The 24,768-nt window shown below is 34.0% G+C and overlaps 1 protein-coding gene across 7 annotated transcripts in view; it reads right to left on the reverse strand.

Annotated features, from left to right (window-relative positions):
- Nucleotides 1-2,226: 2,226 nt before the first annotated feature.
- Nucleotides 2,227-24,768, reverse strand: part of LOC124297380 (syntaxin-1A) — an 85,916-nt gene continuing 63,374 nt past the window's right edge. The window contains exons 7-11 of one of the 7 annotated variants that reach the window (XR_006906586.1): nucleotides 23,832-23,969; nucleotides 21,511-21,621; nucleotides 3,738-4,092; nucleotides 3,455-3,595; nucleotides 2,227-2,768 (exon numbers count right to left, since the gene is read on the reverse strand). Coding sequence is in view for 5 of the 7 variants with exons in the window: in XM_046748347.1 (XP_046604303.1) it covers nucleotides 17,918-18,036; nucleotides 20,612-20,717; nucleotides 23,832-23,969 (363 nt within the window). In the remaining 2 variants the exon portion in view is untranslated. Of the gene's footprint in view, nucleotides 2,769-3,040; nucleotides 3,192-3,454; nucleotides 3,596-3,737; nucleotides 4,093-5,459; nucleotides 12,259-12,621; nucleotides 12,714-17,868; nucleotides 18,037-20,428; nucleotides 20,453-20,606; nucleotides 20,718-21,510; nucleotides 21,622-23,831; nucleotides 23,970-24,768 lie in introns of those variants that run through there. The other 6 variants (XR_006906585.1, XM_046748348.1, XM_046748347.1 and 3 more) reach the window with 6 other exon arrangements.

Consider the following 24,768-nt stretch of genomic DNA (forward strand, 5'->3'; position numbering starts at 1 on the left):
GGCCAAAAAACGAAAACCTGAATTTTCGACCTTTTTCAGCAGGTGCTTTTTCCTTCGTCATTTCTCTGCTGTTGATCCCACGCTCTTTTCGCTGCGTTTTCTGAGTTCCTTGGGGTCCAATTGGTCGGGCAAGAGTCATACGAATCAATTCTGAGACGAAAAATTTTTTGGTAAAAAAAAAAGGAAGGTTAACCCCTTTGTATTTTTGGCGAAAATTTTCGCGATTTTGGAAAGTGCTGGAATCAATTCTTACAGGCACTATTCCGACGTAATTTTTCGAGAGAAATCGATTGGGCGCAGTCCCAATACGCTGCGATCAACGCATCGAAAGTTACGGCCAAAAAACGAAAACCTGAATTTTCGACCTTTTTCAGCAGGTGCTTTTTCCTTCGTCATTTCTCTGCTGTTGATCCCACGCTCTTTTCGCTGCGTTTTCTGAGTTCCTTGGGGTCCAATTGGTCGGGCAAGAGTCATACGAATCAATTCTGAGACGAAAAATTTTTTGGTAAAAAAAAAAGGAAGGTTAATCCCTTTGTATTTTTGGCGAAAATTTTCGTAATTTTGGAAAGTGCTGGAATCAATTCTTTCAGGCAATATTTCGACGTAATTTTGCGTGAGAAATCGATTGGGCGCAGTCCCAATACGCTGCGATCAACGCATCGAAAGTTACGGCCAAAAAACGAAAACCTGAATTTTCGACCTTTTTCAGCAGGTGCTTTTTCCTTCGTCATTTCTCTGCTGTTGATCCCACGCTCTTTTCGCTGCGTTTTCTGAGTTCCTTGGGGTCCAATTGGTCGGGCAAGAGTCATACGAATCAATTCTGAGACGAAAAATTTTTTGGTAAAAAAAAAAGGAAGGTTAACCCCTTTGTATTTTTGGCGAAAATTTTCGCGATTTTGGAAAGTGCTGGAATCAATTCTTTCAGGCACTATTCCGACGTAATTTTGCGTGAGAAATCGATTGGGCGCAGTCCCAATACGCTGCGATCAACGCATCGAAAGTTACGGCCAAAAAACGAAAACCTGAATTTTCGACCTTTTTCAGCAGGTGCTTTTTCCTTCGTCATTTCTCTGCTGTTGATCCCACGCTCTTTTCGCTGCGTTTTCTGAGTTCCTTGGGGTCCAATTGGTCGGGCAAGAGTCATACGAATCAATTCTGAGACGAAAAATTTTTTGGTAAAAAAAAAGGAAGGTTAACCCCTTTGTATTTTTGGCGAAAATTTTCGCGATTTTGGAAAGTGCTGGAATCAATTCTTACAGGCACTATTCCGACGTAATTTTTCGAGAGAAATCGATTGGGCGCAGTCCCAATACGCTGCGATCAACGCATCGAAAGTTACGGCCAAAAAACGAAAACCTGAATTTTCGACCTTTTTCAGCAGGTGCTTTTTCCTTCGTCATTTCTCTGCTGTTGATCCCACGCTCTTTTCGCTGCGTTTTCTGAGTTCCTTGGGGTCCAATTGGTCGGGCAAGAGTCATACGAATCAATTCTGAGACGAAAAATTTTTTGGTAAAAAAAAAAGGAAGGTTAACCCCTTTGTATTTTTGGCGAAAATTTTCGTGATTTTGGAAAGTGCTGGAATCAATTCTTTCAGGCAATATTTCGACGTAATTTTGCGAGAGAAATCGATTGGGCGCAGTCCCAATACGCTGCGATCAACGCATCGAAAGTTACGGCCAAAAAACGAAAACCTGAATTTTCGACCTTTTTCAGCAGGTGCTTTTTCCTTCGTCATTTCTCTGCTGTTGATCCCACGCTCTTTTCGCTGTGTTTTCTGAGCTCCTGGAGGTCCAATCAGTCAGGAAAGGGTCATGCAAATCGAATCCGAGACAAAATATTTTGCTCCGCATATGAGACAGTATTCCACGCAGTGTCCTGATTTAAAGACTTAAAAGGTGATTGTCTGGGATTTTTTTTTTGATAGGGAGAAATAGAACGAAGCTTTTTAAAACTTTGAGTGTATTTCAATTTACATTCGAAAGGTACGAGCAAAAATTTTTATCATCCAACTGTCGCAGAACGGCAGCGTTATTAGCTGACACGTTAACTGAAGAATATGTCTTTAGTCAAAGGCTGACCATCGAAGGGCCTAGCCTCATGAGTCTGGAATCGGCAGGAAAGATAAAGTGCGTATTCCTTGGCCGAAACGTTAAAACTAAGTCATTATACATCATATCATACATCATAGATCATACATCATACATTATACATCATACATTATACATCATACATTATACATCATACATTATACATCATACATCATCATACATCATACGTAGTATAAAAGTACGAAACCAAAGTTCGGTTGTTTAGAAAGTGACGTCACCCAAAATTTTTTTTCTTGAAATATCAGCTAGCCGAATTCATCAGTATGGAAACAACGGCGCAGTTGAGCGAACGGATGAGAATCGCGCTTCGCAGATTTCGAGTACAGGGTTCTCTTCTTCCTGGATCCTGCACTCCGGGTCGGCTTCCTGGTGCAACTCGTCTTTCAGGACAAGCGCTCAGTACTTTCTACGCTCCAGGTACGCTACCTGGTGAAACTCGACTTCCTGGACAAGCGGTCCGTGGTTCTGGCTGTCCAGGTTCTTGATCTGGTGACTCTTGACCAAGCGTTGCATAGTTTCTGCACTCCAGTTCCACTACCTAGTGAAACTCAACTTCCAAGAAAAGCGCTCCGTAGTTTCCGCGCCCAGGCCCGCTACCCCTAACCACCTCCGATCACCTCCAATGACGACCGCTAACCAACTCGAGGTTCAACTCGAATCCTGATAAATATTTACAGTAAAAATTAGAACACAGTACAAATATTGTGTTAGTACGAATATAAATTTCGATTGACACATTTTACCAAAAAGATTATGAGAAAATTATAAAAAATTATAGAAATTTTATCAGCGCATTGATAGCGACTGAATTTTGGTTCGCGCGAAAAATGAATTGAAATAATTTATTGTGAACATGACGTGTGTAAAAAATTGTAGATCAAATATAATAACAATTGCAATTAAATATTACAAAAATCTTCTACTCACCGTTCACAAATTCTCGTCCTCCTCGTCCACCATATTCTCCTCGTCGTCCTCGTCCTCCTCTTCCTAGTCCTCCTCCTCGTCCACCTCGATCACTTGCAACCACTGCCAACCACCTCCAATGACCACCGCTACCCACCTCGGGTTAGACCTCAAATACTAATAAATATTTTAAGTATTAGAACATATCAAAAATATTGTGTAAGGATCAATGTAAATTTTTTATTGACAGATTTGACCAAGAAGATTACGAGAAAATAATCAAAATTATAGAAATTTTGTTAGCGCATTGAGAGCTACTGAATTCTGGCTTGCGTAAAAAATGAAGTGAAATGATGTATTGTAAACGTGACAAGTATGAAAAATTGTAGATAAAATATAATAACAATTGCAATTAAATATTACAAAAATCTTCTACTCACCGTTCACAAATCCTCGTCCTCCTCGTCCACCATATTCTCCTCGTCGTCCTCGTCCTCCTCTTCGTCCACCTCGATCACCAACAACCACCACCAAACAACTCCACAGACCACTGATAACCACCTCCGGTTGTACCTCGATTACTAATCAATATTTTCAGTATTAGAACACATGAAAAATATTGTGTAAGGATAAATATAATTTTTTTTATGACAGATTTGACCAAGAAGATTATGAGAAAATTATAAAAAATTATAGAAATTTTATTAGCGCATTGATAGCTACCGAATTAGGGCTAGCGCGAAAAATTCTCCTCGTCCACCCCGTTCTCGTTGTTCTCCATGTCTTTCTCCACCTCCCGGTCCTCTTTGTCCTCTTCTTGAAGTCGAGTTTCGCCGGGTAGTGGACCTGGAGCGCAGGAACCACGAAGCGCTTTTACTGGAAGTTAAGTTTCACCTGGTAGTGGACCTTGAGCGCAGAAACTACGGAGCGGTTGTCCTGGAAGTCCAGTTTCATCAGGAAGCGCAGGATGCAGGATGTAGAGAACCTGGTACTCGAAATCTGCGGAGCGCGATTCTCATACATTCGCTCTACCGCGCGGTTGTTTCCAGACTGAGGAATTCGGCTAGCTGATTTGCGTCTATATAGATCGATGACGTCGATAGAAAAAAAATTTTGGGTGACGTCACATTCTGAACATCCGAACATCCAAACATCCAAAGTTTGGTTTCTAACTTTAATATCATGTATGATGTATGATATGATGTAAGATGTATGATGTATGATGCTATGATATGATGTATAATGATTTCAGTTTGCGAGAGAAATCGATTGGGCGCTGTCTCAATGGGCTGGGAGTAACGGATCAAAAGTTACAGCCAAAGAACGAAGAAATTCCTTGGTGATTTCTCTGCCGTCGGTACCTTGCTGTGATTCATTTCTCTTGTGTATTTCGTGGTGTCTTATCAGTCTAGAAAGGATCAATAAATCGATCTTGCAACTGAAAATATTTCGCTCAAAGAGTATGGATTACCCTTCCGGATTTTCTGAAAATGTTGACACAGGGTCTGAGTCGAAACTGACATTTCGTTGATCCAGCAAGAGCAATAAATGCCTGGAAAGGAATCCCAACTGGTATTGTGAATTAAAAAGTTAGCGATAAAAAATTACGCTTCTTCGACGCATGTTTTTTGCGCAGCAAGGTTGAAATGAAAAGTAATTTGGGATAAATGATGAAACGGTTGATCGAAGATATTATGATTGAGTTTACTTCGAATTTCAGAATGTACATTTCACAGAAGTATAGTATATTTTATGTATCAACTTTCGACTCTCGGAATACAGTTCAATCATGGGACTACAAATCTTGAATTAAATTGGTGCTTACGGACAGTGTTAGAGCAAATGATCCAATAAGTACAATTTTTCGTAGATTGTTCACGAAACGCTGAAGACATGTGCTAATTCTGAAGATTGTGTATTTACAAGTATCTTCAACTAACTTCGCTATTTAAACTCTTACATAAATTTATAGCATGTAGGTGCCTTGGATCAACTGAACTCATTCAAACTTGATTCATTCGACACTCGATCATGAGGATTCGTTTTACGGTATTAGAATCATGAGCGTTTGATGATTCGAATACAGCATTTGACGATCACATATGTGTATATGATGTATATTCTAATGTCAAAATTAATCTGAAGTATATATATATGCTTCAATGACGAACATTCAAAACAAAACAATAATATGAATTGCTATGGGTATGGAAGTTAATTCATGATTATCATTTGTCACTAATGCCAGCGAGCTCTCAAAACGTGTACATTCATTTATGTTTCCGTTGCAATTTCAATTTGCAAATATCGCGTTTCCAGTTGACTTCCAGTGGTGGGTATTGTGGTTGACAATTCGTGGAAATTATGTTTCAGTGTTTATGTACCATTAGGTAAAATAATGTATATGCGTGCAAAGTACGTGGATTTCAATGGATAGATCGGTGGTGATTTGCATATAGTTTATTAGCCTGTTGTGATTGTTGTATATACAGTTAGTAATAACCATATTAATATTAGCATACTATATGAAGACTATATGTGTTACAGCAGAGCACAGTGAACTTTTCGTCATCTTCCTCCGAATACCCAAAAATCTTTTCAAATATATTACGATTTTTGTTACAATTCAAAAGCAATATTCAAATTCGAAACAATTTATCGTAAATATTCGCAGTAGATACACACACACACACATATATATATATATATATACCTACGTTGAATTTACAATTTCTGAAGTAAAAAATACCCCTTCCTAATTGATTACAAATATTTAATTTTGATTTCATTGGCTTTTCTTTCCTTTCTTTAAGTTTTCAATTTCCGCGAGTACACGCGTATGTATTTGTACATATACATACATACATACGTAAATACATACCGAGTACGCAAAAAGAAGAAGAATTAGATAAAGTACGCAATGTGGGGCTTATGTGCTACAAGTCACAACGCCAGAGTGAGGGGCACCTCGTCTCCTGCATGGTCGCTCTGTTTCAGAATCGTACTCGTAATAAGTCTGTGAAATAATACACGTATGGATAAATTTTTAATTTCTTCAATGACATACGTAATTTTATTCATTCTTGCCCAGTTTGTTCGTGCAGCGGTTGTTTTTTTATTTTGCAAACAGAAATGAAATCATTAGCCGAAAGATTCCCGATGAAGCTTTACGTCAAGTTATAATAAACAATAATTACGAGACATTGCAGAAGCCTCGATACCGAATGAAATATCTGGGATGTCATGACAGGAGACAGAGGCGCCGTATATGAGTTTCTTTGGATTTGTCGTACATTTTTTCGCCTTTGATGTGATTCAACGTTGCTTCGACTATTATCGTTCAGCATCCTGCCGTATTAATATAGTATATATAGTCTGTACTGCACCCTTGTAATTCCCTTGGCTAGATCATACTTCGTATCGAGTAAATGCAACGCGGTCTAGATGTGAAGGGTTCAGTGCCAGAGTAGCCTAACCCACATTGCCGATAAGGCTCATTTCAACTATCCTAAGCTAATTCAAAATTATGCTTATCGACAATGTGGACGAGGCCACTCTGGCACCGAAACCTTCATACGTCGCCCATAATGCGGTTGTATAATTACTTTCCAATACTTATATAAAATCAAATGAGACTTTCAAATTGTAAGTTCTTCTCTATCTATGACGAGTATATAGAGGAAAATATTTAGCAGATATTATATAGTACGGTGACTAGCAAAGAGTGAGTCGAAACGTAAAAGAATATAATTTTACAATGACTTCTACAATCTCTTTATTTCGTGTATGTATAGTATTTTGGGAGTTTCAAATTTATATTTTCTGTCTTTCGATGTCTAATTTATTGAATATTTTTCTATGGAATTGACAAATTATGTTCCAGCGAAACGTGCAGCAATTTGAGACGATCGACGGGGTGAAACAGATGTGGGCCGCTCGCTTTCGTTTTCGACTGCGAAAACTACACGAGGTACGGATGGACATTTTATCATTTCCATAGGAAAAACTCAATACCTATAATGTGCTGTATTATCTCATTAGCTACGGTACAGTCGACCTGTTTCAGGGCAATTGAGGCCTACCACTATCCATACAGGGTTTTTAATTTGTGCTGGATACAGGATGAAGGGGCACATTCAATTGATCACATACCAGCTACCATAATCATCACCTTTGACCTGGTGTTCTTGTACGAACATTTCCCTAATTGTTTCTAGTAATTTCAATCTATCAATTATGCACATATTATAGCATTCGAGGTGTTAGACGGTGACTGCGTAATGCACGCGAGGTATCGGGTAGAGATATACATATAATATACTTGACATGTATTAAACGTATGAGGACTACATATGAAGTGTAATATCTGCCGACGTCATACGGGGTGACATTTGCCAGAATTGTTACTTTGAATGCGCATAATCAATCGCCTAAGTAAGTAATGATTATGGAAGTGTTTTAAGATTATTGCCGTCTTTGTACAGTGTATATTATATATATTTATAACATTGAAAAGAAAGATTTATATGAGAAAAATTTTATATAATATACTCGCTCCCGGAAGGTGCGAGACATAATATGTATATATATACATGTACATGTATAATATATATATTAGGCTGAAAACACCATTGATTTATTATTAAGAAGTAATTTCTAATACAGTATTTTTTATTTGAGAAATTTTCCTTGCTCTTTTTCATTTTCTAAATTGTCTGTTATTTTCTTTTATCATTATTTTTCATCTGATAATCATTCATCTATGAAATATCTACGATAAAAAGTTTTTCATATTCTTTTTTTTTTGGTTTTTTTTTTAAATTTAATTTCATGCTACAATTTAGTTTTCCCTTTAAATTTTAATTAATCAATAATCTCACTTTGTCGCATCAACACCAAAGTATTATGCAACCTTTTTTTTTCATTAACTTTTAAATTTAATTAAAAATTTTATTTTCATTGTTTAACGTTTTCAAAAATTACGTTTTAGTTGAAAGTGGAATTGACACGCATATAAGGTTATTGAAGTAGCCTTTTTATAGCAAGAATAATAGTGCGGATGCAATAAAACATATATGTGTATATATATATATATATATATATATATATATATATATGTATATATTTATATATATATATATAAATGATCCACTTTTTACATTTTTGACTTGACCACTGTAGGATTACTTATTGTTATAAACACGACGGCCTCATCAGGATACGTCGACTTTAATTTACAATTACAATAATTATATATATAGCCGTCTGTCTTATGTAGCTATGAGTGTAACCGAGAAGAAAAAAAAACACTTCTAAAATAGAGACTGCAGGTCGTATTGCATCGGCACTATATCGATACATAACAATACGTATGTATCAGTGCATAATGCACTATGATGCAATAAAATATAATGTGAGGTGCAGAGGTTGACTGCACCTACATTTTCTTTTGTATTTTCTTGTGTTTATTCGTTACCAGCTTGGCATTGTTAAGCATTAATTTCCATTTGCAAACACTTTTCGGTTTACGACAATCCGATGAAAACGATTGGGTTTTGTAGAAAAAAAAGAAAAAAAATTTGATATACTTATCCGTCTATAACGCATTCTGAAGTATGAGATCAAGGAAGACAAATCACCTGTCAGTTGGAGACTATACATAGCGTTGTTTCATTTTGTTCCTGTTCTATTCACGGAGTATTGTCGGGGCAATGAAGTCATAGAAACATTCACATTTATGATTCCGATACATTGCGTTTAGACGATTACATCAGAATGGAAGGATGTGAAATTCGATAAGAATCTTGCAGTTGCGAATAACAACGAGGTGAGCAATAGCTATAAATGAAAAGATACTAATCGGAAACATTCATCAGATTGAAATGAAAAATTGCGTGCGGCGCACAAAGAGGGGTTTGAGGTTGATAAACGTTCGGTAGCAGAATTAATCTTGCGAAAATTTTCGAGTTCCGATTCTACGACTAAACTCTGCGATACGCTAAATAAATTTCACGACCCAATCACACACCGCACCATCAACCTTAAAAAATCAAATTTAGGCCAAACTTTTCATCAATACACAATTGTGATTGTGCATCGATAATGTAATGTAATAGACGTAATAATTGTATATTTATACTCGTAAACTTATCTATCGATATAAGAAAGTAACGTATTCTCTCAATTCCTATATGATGAATTTTTCACTACACTAAACTATAATATATGAGATTAAGGCTAATATATTTACCGTCTATTCGAGCTCTGGCTGTCAGAGGACTCTGGCTAAACTTTTAGTATGTGATTTTTTCTTTCCGCCTTTCTTTCTTTCTTTCTTTCTTTCTTCCTTCCTTTCATTTGTATTTTAATATGTATAAGGGCACCATTGGTTGCTAATGTATAGAAAAAACTTCTTGGGTTTCTTCCGAAATTATTAAAAACTTTTGGGTCTGTCTATCCCAACAAAAATATTTTATGCATCAATGTTCTATTCCGTATAATTGTTGAAATATATTTACTTTCAACAATCTCAAATTCACGCGGTGTATCGCGGTACGTATTTAATTTGTGTGCGAGCAAGAATGAGAAAATATACATTTTTGTCCAGCTGCACTTGAAATAGGTATCACTGACAAACCAGAATGACGTATTCTCTTGCGGTAAGTTTCGATAAAAGTGAGTTATTATACCCATTGGTGCCCGCTACCTAAACATGATCATTGAATTCTAGTAAATATTATTAATTGAATAATAATACAATATAATTACATTCAAAATTTACAAAGTTTGAAACTTTAAATTTAGCATTAACCTGTAAGATCTCATCACATTCGAAAATTTATCTCAATAACCGTAAATTGAATATCTTGTCACTATGAATCGGCAGGTATAATGCATTAATTAGATTTCACAAAATATATGATAACTCACCGGGAATTTGAAAATTTCGGAATTACGTTGACAGAAGAAATAATCAATGGGAAAAGAGCTTTGTCATCTCACAATCGATTACGAAGGAGTTCGCTCAAGCTGCCTTGAGAGAATTCTGCTTCCGTAAGATCAACGTGTGTGAAAACAACTTAAAAACCTGTCGGAAAACTGAAGAACAAGATTGAACTTTCTATTTTATTAAACTTTGTCGGTTCGTCCCATACTTTTTCCCCTTTCAACGTATCAATCGACCTGATCACGGTGCTCTTTCCATATTTATTTTATTCTTAGGACCTAGCAACTGCATATTCTTACCTTCAAGAGCTAATAAGATACTTGTACTTATGGGTTGTTATACATCATATCATATCATAATATATCATAGTGAACACCGAAGAATATATTTAACGAATTGCTTCTTTGTTAGTATAGAAATTTTAATATGCCTCTGGTGCAATTGAAAACTTTACTATTACAATAATTTTAGAGGGATAAGAAATGTGTAAATATTACAAGGAACCTACGAAACAATCATATAGAAAAATGACTAGTATACACGAAGCTTACGTGCTTCGAACCTGATCACGTGTTCTAAGTAGAAAACAGAAAAATTGAACTCATTTAACCAAAAATTATCCATTGTATAGATATATTACGTTACCGGCACATTTAACTTTCAGATTTTCTCTTTATCAATTTCGCATGACGTAACATTTGAATTATACGGCCGGGAGTATTGAACTGTCCGTACATGTTATGTTCATGTGATGACTGATCTAACAGTAATGATAGATAGTGGTTCAACTTTAATTTAATACATATGATAGAATATAAGTATACATACACACACATATATATGTATATACATATATATAAATATATATGTATATATATATATATACACATGTATATGTATAATAGGTAATAACATAGCTACCTAGACTAACAATTACACTTTCTGTACAATGCAAGGTGAGCTTGATATATAATATTGTATTGAATTATTTATAACGTATATTTTTCATCATTTCATAGTTGTAATTATTATATAATTTTAAACAATAACCCATAATCATTTTTAATTATTAATTATTATTACTAATTATTAATCATTAATCATTAATTATTAATTATTAATCATTATTTTTTCTTTCCTTCTTCTCTCTTTTTGAGTGTATTACGCCTCAAAGTTTATATAATATCCTCAACAGAACGTAACATGACACTTTATTTGTTTAAATTGGTTATTATCATCATCATCATTGTGATCATCGTCGGTAAATAGATATTCTATTTCACTGCGATTTTCAATGATCACTGTGTAACTATATCATATACGTAAGATATCACATATATCAGTAACTTTTGAAGAAACTAATACATGAATATCATAGTTAATACACAAAAGTTCTCTGTATTCCCTCGTTAATACGATTATTATTATTATTATTATTATTATTATATTTATTCATTCATTTGCAATTTTTTTTTTTTCTTTTTTCTTTTCTTTTCTTTAATAATAATATTATTTATAACACCTAATATTATAATATTATTGCTGCAGCAAAAGGTTTAATTTATGGTGACCAGCACGATAAAACAACGGCGCGCATACATATTTCAGATTCAATCATTCCTCGGGATTTGCAGGAAATTTATCTGTAACAACAATAGCTAATAACAATAATAATAAAAATAATCATCGGACGTTTAAAGTCAGAGGGAAAGGATGTTAATAATTGATTCAAGTTCTTTGCATTGTATAGAGAATAAAATAGTATAGATGATTGCAGAAATAAATTTGAATCAACAGAGGTATACTGTTACATTACGAAGAAAAATTGAAATCTGAAACATCATTGTTAAATAACGGCCCGGAATTTTTTCTCTTAGGCATGTTTTTCTAGCCGTTAATCAGATTGGCCGATGTATAAACAGTACCGGCTGTAACGATGCCTCATCGTCATTGTTTTATAGTACGAAGTGTGCCCTATAAACTAATTCGCTATTACTTATAATATACTCAAATGCTGACCCACCGAATATTGCAAGCTGCGTTCAATACAAAATATCATCAACAAAACTCAACAACCACTAGGCTAATACTACCCCTCTATAACATTGTGATGACCGGGTGTTTGAAAAAATGATAAGCAATGAAATGAAATTAGTATTAATTATGATTTCAGCAGTCTCGGTGGCGTATTGGGATACTGATATGCACGCTTCGCCGAAATGTACGGTCGCTCTTGTTTGGACTACAACACAATCCACGCAGCAGCTCCTCAAACATTTAAGACGCACTATGCTTTTTCTGAAAAAAAAAAACAACAAAAAACAAAATTGAAACAAATCGAGTATTTATTTTTCTTCGTTGTTCCTTGATCTCTACTCGTACCTACATCCGCGCGCATGTTCTGTGTCAAAAAATGACAAGACTTTTCCGATACTCATACGGGAGGATTATTTTTTATTTCAGTTTAAAAAATCGTACGACATCGAGACACCTCAGGGGGTGGAAATATACTGACTTAGGTAGAAACCGTTTGGACTCGTCGTGGTGAATTGTATAAATTTGACAAAACCGTGTGCACAGAGATACGCGAGATGTAGTTTGGAACAATACGAATAGCAGCTGTACAATGTGATAGTAAGAAATAAAGATAAACAAATTTACCTGAGAGTCGTTCACAGCCCAAAGTATCCACCGATGGTGGTTGCCACGATGACCGCGAGGATAGCGAGGCAGATCATAATCATGATCTTCTTCTGTTCTCAGCATTAACAAATTTGTAAATTGTGAGTTATATTGATTGATCAACTATCTATAAACTCTGTCTGGTGCAACAGTTCTGTGACACTCTGTCCACTACTAACTATTATACCCATCATATATATCATTGTTTTCTTTTTCTTTTTGTTTTTAATATACTAACATTTTAATCCTAGTATCTTGCATACTTAAATGATACTTACAAATATTAAAATTATTCGACTATCTTTAACTGTCGTTTAGAAACTATGAATGTATTATTTTCTCAATCCTTATCATCGTCACCAAAATCACTGTACAGCAGAATAAAGCATATCTTGACACGTACATACATTCAACTGTCCCAGAATCAAGTAGTGAAACGAAAATTATAAAATAAAAATGTTTATTTACATAATGAGCATAAGCTCAATCATAATATTTTATGTGACATAACAAACATTCGTTACAGAAATCAGTAATAACAGCAATAATAATAATAATAATAATAATAATAATAATAATAATAATAATAACAATAAGAACAACACCAGAAATAACAACAACAACAACAAAAATGATGATGATGATTATTATGATGATGAAGACGACGACGGCAATAATAATAATAATGATAATAACAACAATAATAATAACAATAATAATGATGATAATAACAACAATAATAATAGTAACAATAATAACAACATCAGCATCAATGACAGTAATAACGACAACAAAGTAGAATCACGAAAAAGCAATTAAATTGAATAGGTCTTCACTTACTAGATTGCTTGAAAGAAATTGATGTGCAACTGCTACAAAGTGCATAATATTGAAGACTTTCTTGGATTTCTACATTGCATCTCTATACGCGGATGTGTGAAGTGATAAGAACGGTGAGAGTTTTCTGATACATGTGCATACGAATAGAAAATTAAAAAAGAAAAGACGATGTAAAAAGAACAAGTATACGATAAAATGAAATGAAAAGTAATAATAAATTTACATATTTAATGAAAAAGTAGAAATAAGCTATTAAGAATCATATTACATTTAAGAATTGATGAAACATTAGGGACAGGATGTTTTGCTCAACTCCGTTGTCACCAAGATCCGGGTCATCCGATTGAACGAATGATTTTACCTCGATAATTATTCGTAAGTATATAACCAGCGTCAGATAAACGTAAACTATTAGCAATTGCTGATTTGTAGGATTAAGACATTAGTACCCTTCTGTGATATTATTTGTATTATTATCATTATCACTATTATTATTATTATTATTATTATTCTTATTACTATTATTAATAGCAGAAATATTAATAGCAAGTATCTATGTTACGCGTGCATACCTTGACGAAGGTATACATATACCGTTATCGAATTGCAATGGTAATCAATTTATTTAGTCGCATCATACTTTGCGCAAAAATTTGAAATTAGAATTTATTCGATCCGCAAACTCTATGAATTATATATTATCTCATTGTCAGGCTGAATTAGACCTAACTATCAGAGGCTAATCGTAGATATCGTACGAATGGACCAGCTCGTGCACGGATAATATTTATTGTAGTTCAGTTTTACAAGTATTAAAATATTGGTTTGTACGTTTGTTTTTTTTTTATTTTTTATTTTTTATTTTTTATTTATTTTTTTTCGTCAAGTATTTTGGGTTCTTGATTTTTTTGTCATTTTTGTTCTTCTTCCTTTTAAGTAGAACATTATACGATCGCGGATAATTTTGAACAGACGTATCAGACTGAATTGAAAGATGATGATAAATTTATGAGATAGGTAAACGCAATCGCTAAAAATTTTAATACAGCGGACTCAATTGTTACACATAATGTATAATGAATATTTTTGGACTACGTTATATTAGGCTGCATACCTATAGGCAAAAAATTGGGTCATTCGGTTTGATATATAATTCCTGACTCATGCGCGCGATATTTACAACAATATATTAATATACAGCATATTTGAATCACTTGCCAACTACTTTCTCTTTCTCACTCACTCTCGCTCTCGCTCTCTTTCCTCCTTCTCTGCCTCATAATTTCGCTTTTCTTCTAGATAAATATTCAAGATTATATGCATCTGCACTTGCGTCTGTATACATACACGCACTTACATTTATCTCGATCACGCTCCTACTACGTACATGTATAATATATTGCACTCAGATTTTTCTGCAATTCAATCTGACATCCAAGAAAGTTGTCCATATATATATATATATATATTAGCAACTATTGTAAGATCGAGCTGCGAAAATTACAATAATTCTTCAATTTTCTAGCACATTGAATTCTCATAAATATGTAAGAAACCACTAATTATATATTACAACTACATATAACGTCTTCAATATTGTTATTATTATTATTACTACTACGAATTATCTATTCATTTTTGTGGTTATTATTAACGTTATCATTATTGTTGTTGTTGTTGTTGTTGTTATTATTATTATTATTATCATTATTTATTATCATCAATAATATTAATATTATTGTTAATTTTGTAGAGTATTGCATGACAATTATTATGAACCTTATTACTGTGAAAGAAACGGATCGCTAAATACATATAGTATAATATATAAGTATATATACACATATATACATATATATATATGTATATAAATATTATAAATCGAAAATCCTGCTCTATACAAAATTGAAAAATATTTTCTGGATAGAGAGAACGTAGTACAGTGTAGTTCAGAAGTGGAATTACTTCTTGTTCGTGTGAATCAATAACTTTATACATACTAGTTTGCGGTTCTATAAAAATCAATGACAATACATCGCAATATTTTTCTTGTCGACGTGGAAAGGTTCGCATTTACATCAAATACCACTTGGTTTATATATATATATATATATATATATATATGTATGTATATAAAGTAAAATTAATGGGACTGTTTGTCGTTTTAGGACTAATATTGATAATAGTATTTTGAAACACGTACGTAGATGAAGAATAATAATTTCATTCGGATTTAATAATAATAATGTATATGTTTACGATCGAAGCGCCTTATTTCTTTCATTCAAGGAACTTGCAGTTGTTACGTTGAAGTAGGATGCAGTTGTGGTCCGGTAAATGCCAAAGTTTCGTCCAGTATGTTTCTTGACAGATTTGAGGCGTTTCTCGATAAACTAACAGCTATACCGTATACGAAAGAATGGCAATTTATTAACAGAGGTACGTAATTGTAATCAGAACGAATATTTCGACAATTCCTATAAATTCATGATATTCTGTATTAATTAAATACATGTAACGCATCTTAGATTAAAGGATGGCTTTACAATTTGTAACATTTATTTTTCTACTCGCGTAAGAAAGAAAATTTCCGAAAGCGTTTCACCCACAAAGGTGAGTATATTATCATCCGCCCCTTGATAATTTTGAGTCAACTACTCGTATGCGTATCTTTGTTGTTCTTATGGGTTTTTTTTCCTTCTGTTTTCAATACATGTATGTCTGTATATATTTATATATATACATATAGATATACAATTGTAAATGCCATTCTTTGGTATTTTGAAGAATATTGGATCGAAGTAAATTACTAAAGATTTATGTTGAAAGCTCACTTTCTGGGAAGTTATGCCAATAATTAACTTAATTATAATAATCGTAACAATTAGAACAATAGTAATAATAATATATCCGTGTGCTATTTAATAAGGAATTGTGATGCGAGGACGTGCGTGATTTAAAACAGAAGATGGTCATTCTGCAAACAAGCAAAAACGTCAAATCCAGTCAAAGCGTTCCTCATATGTATATCGGTAGTAGATTTTGTTTTCACTTCACAGTCAGTTCGAAAATCTTATTGCTTCCAATGTATCCTATAAGGTTTAAATTTGTATACCTGTGCAGTCGTACATTGAGAAGACTTTGAATTAAGCCACGGAAAGGTAGGATAGCGATCGTGATTGTTAGGAGCATCGCGTTATTAGAAGGGTAACGAATATTTTTAACATCACAAGATTTTCGCGACCCAACACATTTTGCACAGAAAAGCGTAGTGACGCGAACTTAACTTTGTTAATAGCTCTGATTATTTCAAACCCCGCTGAATTGGGGTTATTCGCTTTGCCATAAATCGCAGTCCAGACATTTGACGTGTTATAAGAGAGATTCAAAATGACTTGCTTCATTTCCTTTTCCCCCTTTCTCTAATTTTTAATTTGGAAGCCCTCGTATTCAATAATTATCACTGTTATAATTTTGATTTACGATATTTGGATAATCGATAGTTGTGAAGGAAACAAATTGTCGCATTTTTTTTTTACTTATAGAAAAATTTCTGAATCTTCATCATTCGGTAAAAGGATATGAAAATATCCGGTTCTTTATTGAAACACGGACGATTACTTAAACATCATACGTCCATGTGTAAGCAACGTTCAAATCTATGAAATTTTGAGACAGAATAGCCAATTGAAACATAATTGTAAGCTTTGCGCACTCCCCAATTATATATCCACCCGAGAGAAAATTAATGCATCGCGTTTAAGCTATCGTTAGGTAATTTATGTAACCAAATACATGCGTATACACAAGACTTGTATAAATCGCAAACGTGTTTACAATACAATTGTGCTGATTAATAATGAACTTCCATAGGAATTTAGAATCTGTAATACCGGTACCGTGATGTTGTTGGATTTAAAGTTTAAACGGTAAAAACCGCATTATTTCAAGTTTAAATTTAAAACAAGGTGAATACGTACATACATGAATAGAATAACTTCCCAGACTTGTGGATTTAATTTTTCGTCCTATCTTATAGTTATCAGTATAATACGCGACAAAATATACTTCTACAGAACTCTGAAACAAAGTGATTGTATAACGAAAATGAATGTACTGTACTTTGTATCTTTCTATACATATATATGACTTCCTTCTCGATCGCCATGCAACTAACATCTTAAGCGTTTAGGATAATCATTTCACCCTGAAGATGGCTGGCTGGGCCCAGCCGAAACGTCGAAAAAATTGCAATTAAATAATTTTGCAAGTGTCAATCAATGACCTTCCCCGACGAAACTCTTCCTCAAATCTCTCTCTCTCTCTCTCTCTCTCTCTCTCTCTCTCTCTCTCTCTCTCTTTCTCTATATATATATATATATATAAATATTAACTGTAAATTTGTATCGCGTATAAATTTCTACTAAATAAAGTACTAACGACATAAAAAATATGTCTTATGTGCATTTGTTACGCTCATTTTATGGTTTGTACCAAAATGATAATCAAAATGATGATTGCTATTGTCACGCAGATCATAATGAAGATCATTTTCTGTGGACAAAAAGAAATTTTTGACGTCAGTTTCTTATCAAGAAATTAATTGTTATTATATCGTCAAAGTTTAATGATAATAATCTAAATAAAATGTTGCAAGTATAGTGTTCAATTTAATTACTGAGCATGAATTATGATATAATAAATAATTGATCATAACATTTCGAGCAAAAGGGCAATAAATGAATAAATAGAATTTACAAAAACGATTCCATTGCACATTACGAATAGTCAATATGAGAAATGTAATTTTTTTTTTCTGCTCAACTATTTTAAACATTCTTTAAACTTAATTTTCCAATATTTAGAAATATAATTAAAATCTTAATGGCTTGGAATACATTTTTATAGGAGTGAAAAGCATTTGAATAATGACAAAACTAAGAAGCACTAATTATTCGGGAGATTGTGCCGTTGGCAAAATAACATATGTATAGGCATTCGTGTTTGTGGCAAATTAGCGTATTAATGTAATGTATATATAATGTGCAGTGCTATGAAATTTTTATGCGTATGTCATTGTTGTACAGAAGGTTGAATACACAAATTTTTTGTTCTGTGTTTCATGTGCATTGGATTTAGTTTTATCTGTGGCAATACTATACTTGATGGTTGTGTTCTGTGTTATGTGTAATAATGATGTGCTGTTTGTTTGGTGTTGCAGTTGTGTTTTAGAATTGCAACTAAAGAATTGGTGTGTCTAGACGTGCGATGCTGTGGGGATTTAATGCTCATGCTCTTGTTGCGGATAAAGGTGACTTACATAGATTCTTTGTTCTGAGTTTTATGTGTTTTGCGTTTAGTATTATTTGAGACAATGCCAGGAAATTTAATGGTGTTTAATGTTGTGTAACATGTAACGTTTACGTGTTATTTGTATGACACAGCATTTGTGTACAAGAAAATTCATTACCATAACATGTGCCACTGTAAAACCTGTATACATACACACTAAATCTAACAGTATATAAAAATTCATAAGTGAGAAGTAAAAAAAAAAAAAAAATAAAAAATAAAAATATTACAATCAAAGCAATGATCCTCTTATGAGGATAAGGAAAGAAGATTCATGTCATCTATCCATTGCAGCTACGTAATCCCTAATAGTGCTCGAAAATATATGTTTCTACATTGCTACAAAAAAATTAAATACAGTATGGAATAACATACGTATTACACGAATCGAGAAAACTGTCGGTGGCAGTTTCTTATTTCTTCGACGGAATGCTTTCCAGGCTGTGGAAATGTTATTAAGAAGAGATAATTGAAATTTTTTCAACAATGCGTCAGGGTGATGAAAGATGAACGAAAACCGTGCAATTTACACTATTCAATCCATATGTTGATATCTGATTTATCTGCTGAATGGCGCTGATTGATATTTAATTACATACATGCAAAAATTATTTACTCATTTTTTTGCTCAAGAATTTCTCAAAAATTTCTACAATGCAGTTATGCTCGTCAGTGAAGGTATTGTTTTTAAAATAAAAATTTTTCAAAATTAACCAGTGAAAAGCGTATAGATAAATAGTAAGAATTCACAATCGACCTATTTTCGTAACCAGTTTGTGTTCAATTGTCTTCTTTTTCTTCGCATTTTTCTTCTTCATCCCCTTCTTAATATCACTACCACTAGCTATTCTATATTTCACAATACATGTATACGAGAATCTCGACTTTCTTCTGTTGAAAATAAAATGTGAAATCAATTGGAAACGTCAAGATCAAATTTTACTCTTTATTTTATATCATAACACTGTGTATGTATACTATAGGATTTAACACAGTGGTACAAACACACAACGCACGGATCGGTTAAAGAGATTGGGTAAATTAGGGCATTTTGGATAAAAAGGTTTTTCTCAGGGTAGAATCAAATATGAAATATTTATAAATATATGTATAATATATATCAAACCAAAAAGTAATACGGTATCAAATTGCATACGGAATTATTTTTCCAGTCACAAAGTTTTGAATCGTGTGGATTATAACGGAGTGGAAAAAAAAAAAAATGTTATGTAATAAAAACAATAGTAATTAGGCAGTATTGTACTGTTACGTGTGTGAGTATTTTGTGTATTATATAACTAGAGAATGGATTAATACCGTGTATTCATAGCTTATATAATTTCAAGCCGTGTTCGACAAACTGCATCTAGATAAAATATCAGCCACAACTCAAAAAGCACGTGTTAAAATACTGTTACGTAGAATAAACCAAATAGGATAAGAAAGAAAAAAAATAATTAATCAAGCAATAATAGCTTGTAATATTTACTAATTGAAATTCTGTTTTCTTTCATCACCATACTTGTAGAAGGGAAGATCCGATTGAGCATTGGTCAAACAAAACTTAATCCTAAAGCCCCTTCGATCTTTCACTTTTTCTCCCCTATCCTTATATACCCTGTTTGGAAGGGTGAGAACAAAAAAAAAAAAAAATGGTTTATTAAATAACTGCGTATAATGATTGACGGTCGTATAATTATGTATGGGATATAAAACATATCGTAGATATCGTTCTTTTTGGTTTGATACTTATCTATATTGACAGATTTTACCTTACGTGCTTTGCTTCTATATTCTTCTGCTTTGGTGAGTTGACCTTGTGCTTGACCAACGTGGTCCTCGGTTTGCGTGACACAGTATTCAATGCGGTCCACTAATTCACCCTGCGACATCGTACGCAGGGAGGCGAAAAGGGAAAGGAAGAGGATAGCAAGGAGGAAAGAGGAAACCCAAAGAAGAGCAGGAAGATGGGTGAAATTTTTCTCGACGAGGAGATAATACATATGTGACACAACCCCAAATAGATACAACACCAAACATATTATATATATAGATATATAAAGTACAGCAATGATGATACATGATTATATCGCATACGCATGTCGTTACGTAACATATATATACATATATATATAAATATATATATACATACGTATATATGTACATGGTATACATGTATATGTATATTTATATAAACAGATGGCAGTACGGTAATAGGTATAGTTAGCGTTCAAGTTAGTAGTCAGAGCAGTAATGGACAGAGACACAACCAGAACACCCATGTTAAAAACAGAACAAACACCGTCACATTTTTAAGCACCGTACACACATGTTATAATGTATAATATATAGATTAGTAGTTTAGTCGTGAAGTATGTTGGGGGGAAAAAAAAAAAAAAACCCAAGATGAAACGAAGAAACGAAAAAGCGACGAGAGTAGTGAATGTGGTAAGAATCCGTTGTTTTTTATTAAGTATTGAAATGCGGAGTGTAGAGAATAAAAAAGAATATACGGTTGGTGGGAAAAATTGGTGCGGGAGAATGGGAGATGCGTAAAACGGGGGAATGACGGATTCGCAAGGGGATAAGGGTGAGACGGACAAGGAGAAAAAAAAAGTGACCAATTAGAAATGTACGAACACGAATGTCATTTTTATAAATATGGGAGGGACTCACCCGTCGAGCTTTGCTTTGATACTTGAGTGCTTTTTTGGTGTCCTGCGTGGCAGTCTGAACGTAGTCAACGGCATGTTCCACGTGGTATTCTATGCGATCTATCATCTCTCCCTAAAGCACGCGACGCAACCCAACGGTAACGGGAAGATATTGTTAGTTTTAGAATAAACCAGTTTCTTTTCATGCATCCGCAATACAGACCGATATTATAAGAAAAGGTGTGGGGATTAGGATTTTTTTATTATTAACAGATACAATTATCCAATTGTCTTTCGATGATTGCGATCGTATCCTCACTCAGAATGTAATGCAAAAAAAAAAAAAAAATGCGTACCGAGAAGTCTACTGCAAAGGTAACAGGAATGCATCTTCTGCAAAATCGCAGGCGAATATATTAAAGTACAATCAAACGTAGAACGAAATTATCGACGATCTTGTTTTGTCCTCTCAAAGGATGATTTCATTTTCTTCCAACAACAGTTTGATCGCAATGATACGCCAATTTTATTATATCATAGGAATTTTTGGATTTATAAAAATGAATCAATGTAAATCGCAGTTATTTGAGTGAGGAAACACATCGGTGAAAGCAATTCGATATTCAAACTACATGTTATCCCAGACAATGGTAATTAATGTAACGTGCAAAGTATGAACAGCATGGGTTAGATTTATCAACCTAGTCATCATCATCTTGCAGGTATTCGTTATACTGTAGAATTTTTTCAGTCAAACAGGGAGAATTAAAATACTGTTTAAATCTGGGTAGCCAGAAATTGAACCAATACTTGGAGGGTCGAGTTGACTACTCGAAAATATAAACCGTCAGAATTGTTTCAGGAATTCGTGGTATTCTACCGAATGCCAAAAATCCAGTACATATTCATGTCTATTTTTTTCTGTACAAGATGAATCAACGTAAGCTGGTATGTTTTTGGAAATTAGGAGTTTAGCGTGAATATAGATATGTATCACCGTTTGAAATTAAGAATGAAACGATTGAGTGATACAAGAGTTACCAGGAAGGGTTAATTGCGTCGCGTTATTATCGCTTATACATATATGTTGAACGAATTAACAAGACTGAAATAAATTCATCCGGCTGAATGGATCCCTCGGAGAAAGTGAGATTATTTTCATCGTTTCCAACATCAGACGTGAACACGTGATATAACCGAGCTGCGATTGTACTCACGATAAAGGAAAGTCTGACACACGAGATCGGAATGAAAACAGCGACGATAGCGAGTTACGAAAGGGATTTTAATCGTCGAAGAAAGCGTACAACTTCTCCTTCAATCAGTCTACGAAATGGCTAATTCTCGCATACAATTAACCCTCGTCGTTTCGGGCATAGAATCACCGGCTACCACCCTCTACCACGCTGCTATAATAATCGTCAATATTATTTGCAATTAAAACTTCCCCCGTCCCTTTTGTTTTAACGCCAGTTGAGCGCTCACTGCTACCAAACTTCAAATAATTTCTCTCCCTTTCTAAATGCGAGGGGGAAATAATTAATTTTTAGCACCTGTTGGGGAGAATAGTCACACTATTACATATTATGGCAACTGAAATAGTAATTTAGAAACGTAATTTCAACGGAAATTGCCTGAAACTCCTGAACTCCGATGCAAATACAAAACGCGTAACTTCAATGCGCGTCATTCACACGAATGGTGTGAGTATAATTTCGTAACAATGTATGATGCAATTGAATTTACGTCTGTAAATGAATATTGCAGTTTCGATATCAACTTGAACATTGTAATATAATGAATAATAATTTCAATACGACGATTTCAATCTTACAATTATCAGTTACATGCCTGACTGTATTGGAGAATAATCACACCAGGCAGCTTCGCGTCGATTTCAATGAGATTCGGCAATTATATACGCAGCTTCGTTAATGATGGACACTTTTTTAACAAGCGGCGTGGTGACTTTTTTGACGATTTTCCAATACGATTCAGTCTTTTTCAAATCTTAAGAGGGCAGGCATTACATGATATCTGAGGTTTGGAAAAGAAAAGTAATCGATTCCAGAAGAACTGACAAAAATTGAAAGATTCAAGGACACTCTGAATAAAATCACAGATCGGCCATAGCTGGAGTTCTAAGTAAGAAGCCGATTTGCAGAGTGTATGTTCATTGAAAAAAAGTATTTTCATATCATATACTGAAATCAATTTATATAGTACAGTGAGGTTCATTCTTTACTGCACTTAATTTGCCAATCTCGCGATGCCTGAACGCAAAAAATTTGAGTAACCGATTGAATATACTGAGTAAGTTGCGTACGGTAAGAGATGACTCACCTGACTTTCGACTAACATAGCCATATCCATGAACATATCATGGAGTTCCCTGATGGAGTTTTCTAATTTAATGATGTCAGCGTGTCGAGCTTCGATGTCTGCCAGCGTCTGTTTCGCTTGTTGCGTTTCCATTATGATCTGTATCGTAAATAAGTTTAATTTAGCGGTATACACATAAAGACACGGTTTGATGTATCATTGATTGAGCGAATTTGTACCAGGAAGAAGCGTTTATTTGATTTATGGCATTTCATTTTGTGTATACGTGCGGTAAACGCGAGAACCAGGCATTGTGAAAAAAAGAGCTGGGCAAACATCTAGTGCTACCACGATCTCCGATCTTCATCTTAGAAAGATAAAGAATATTCCCAAGGAATTCCGACCAGCGGATCGAACCTATATCTATTAATCCCGTAAGGTTTTGATTGTCTTTTATCAATTCCTAAGGACTCGATTAGTCTAGGGCCGTACAAATCGATTCTTAAACGTTTAATTTTTTCGCTCTAAGCTTGGCCGATTTCAAATGATGCTAAAATTAATTCTTTGATGCACCATTTCGCAGTAATTTCGTCATAGAAATCGATTTCGCGCAGTCTAGAGGCGGTGCGATTAGCGGAACAGCAGATACAGCCGACAAACAAGGAAAAGAAGAAAAAAGTTTTCCCTTAGGTGTTGATCCAAAAATATTTCGACTGAGATTTTCGATATCTCCAGATAAAAAACTTCTGAATATCGACTTAGGTACTGATAGGATAAACAAAAATCTCGTATAATCTGGCTCAAGATTTTCGAAGTTTGGTACACCTTTCCATTACTCATTCGTAAAAATTTTAGGAGGTTCGAAATTTTTATCAATCAAAAACAATATTCAGAGGGAGAGAATATTAAATGATCACGACGCAACGGATCATAAGAAAATTTATGTATTGCTCTGCTT

This window comes from Neodiprion virginianus, chromosome 2 (assembly GCF_021901495.1).
Source record: "Neodiprion virginianus isolate iyNeoVirg1 chromosome 2, iyNeoVirg1.1, whole genome shotgun sequence".
Classification (NCBI taxonomy): Eukaryota; Metazoa; Arthropoda; class Insecta; order Hymenoptera; family Diprionidae; genus Neodiprion; species Neodiprion virginianus.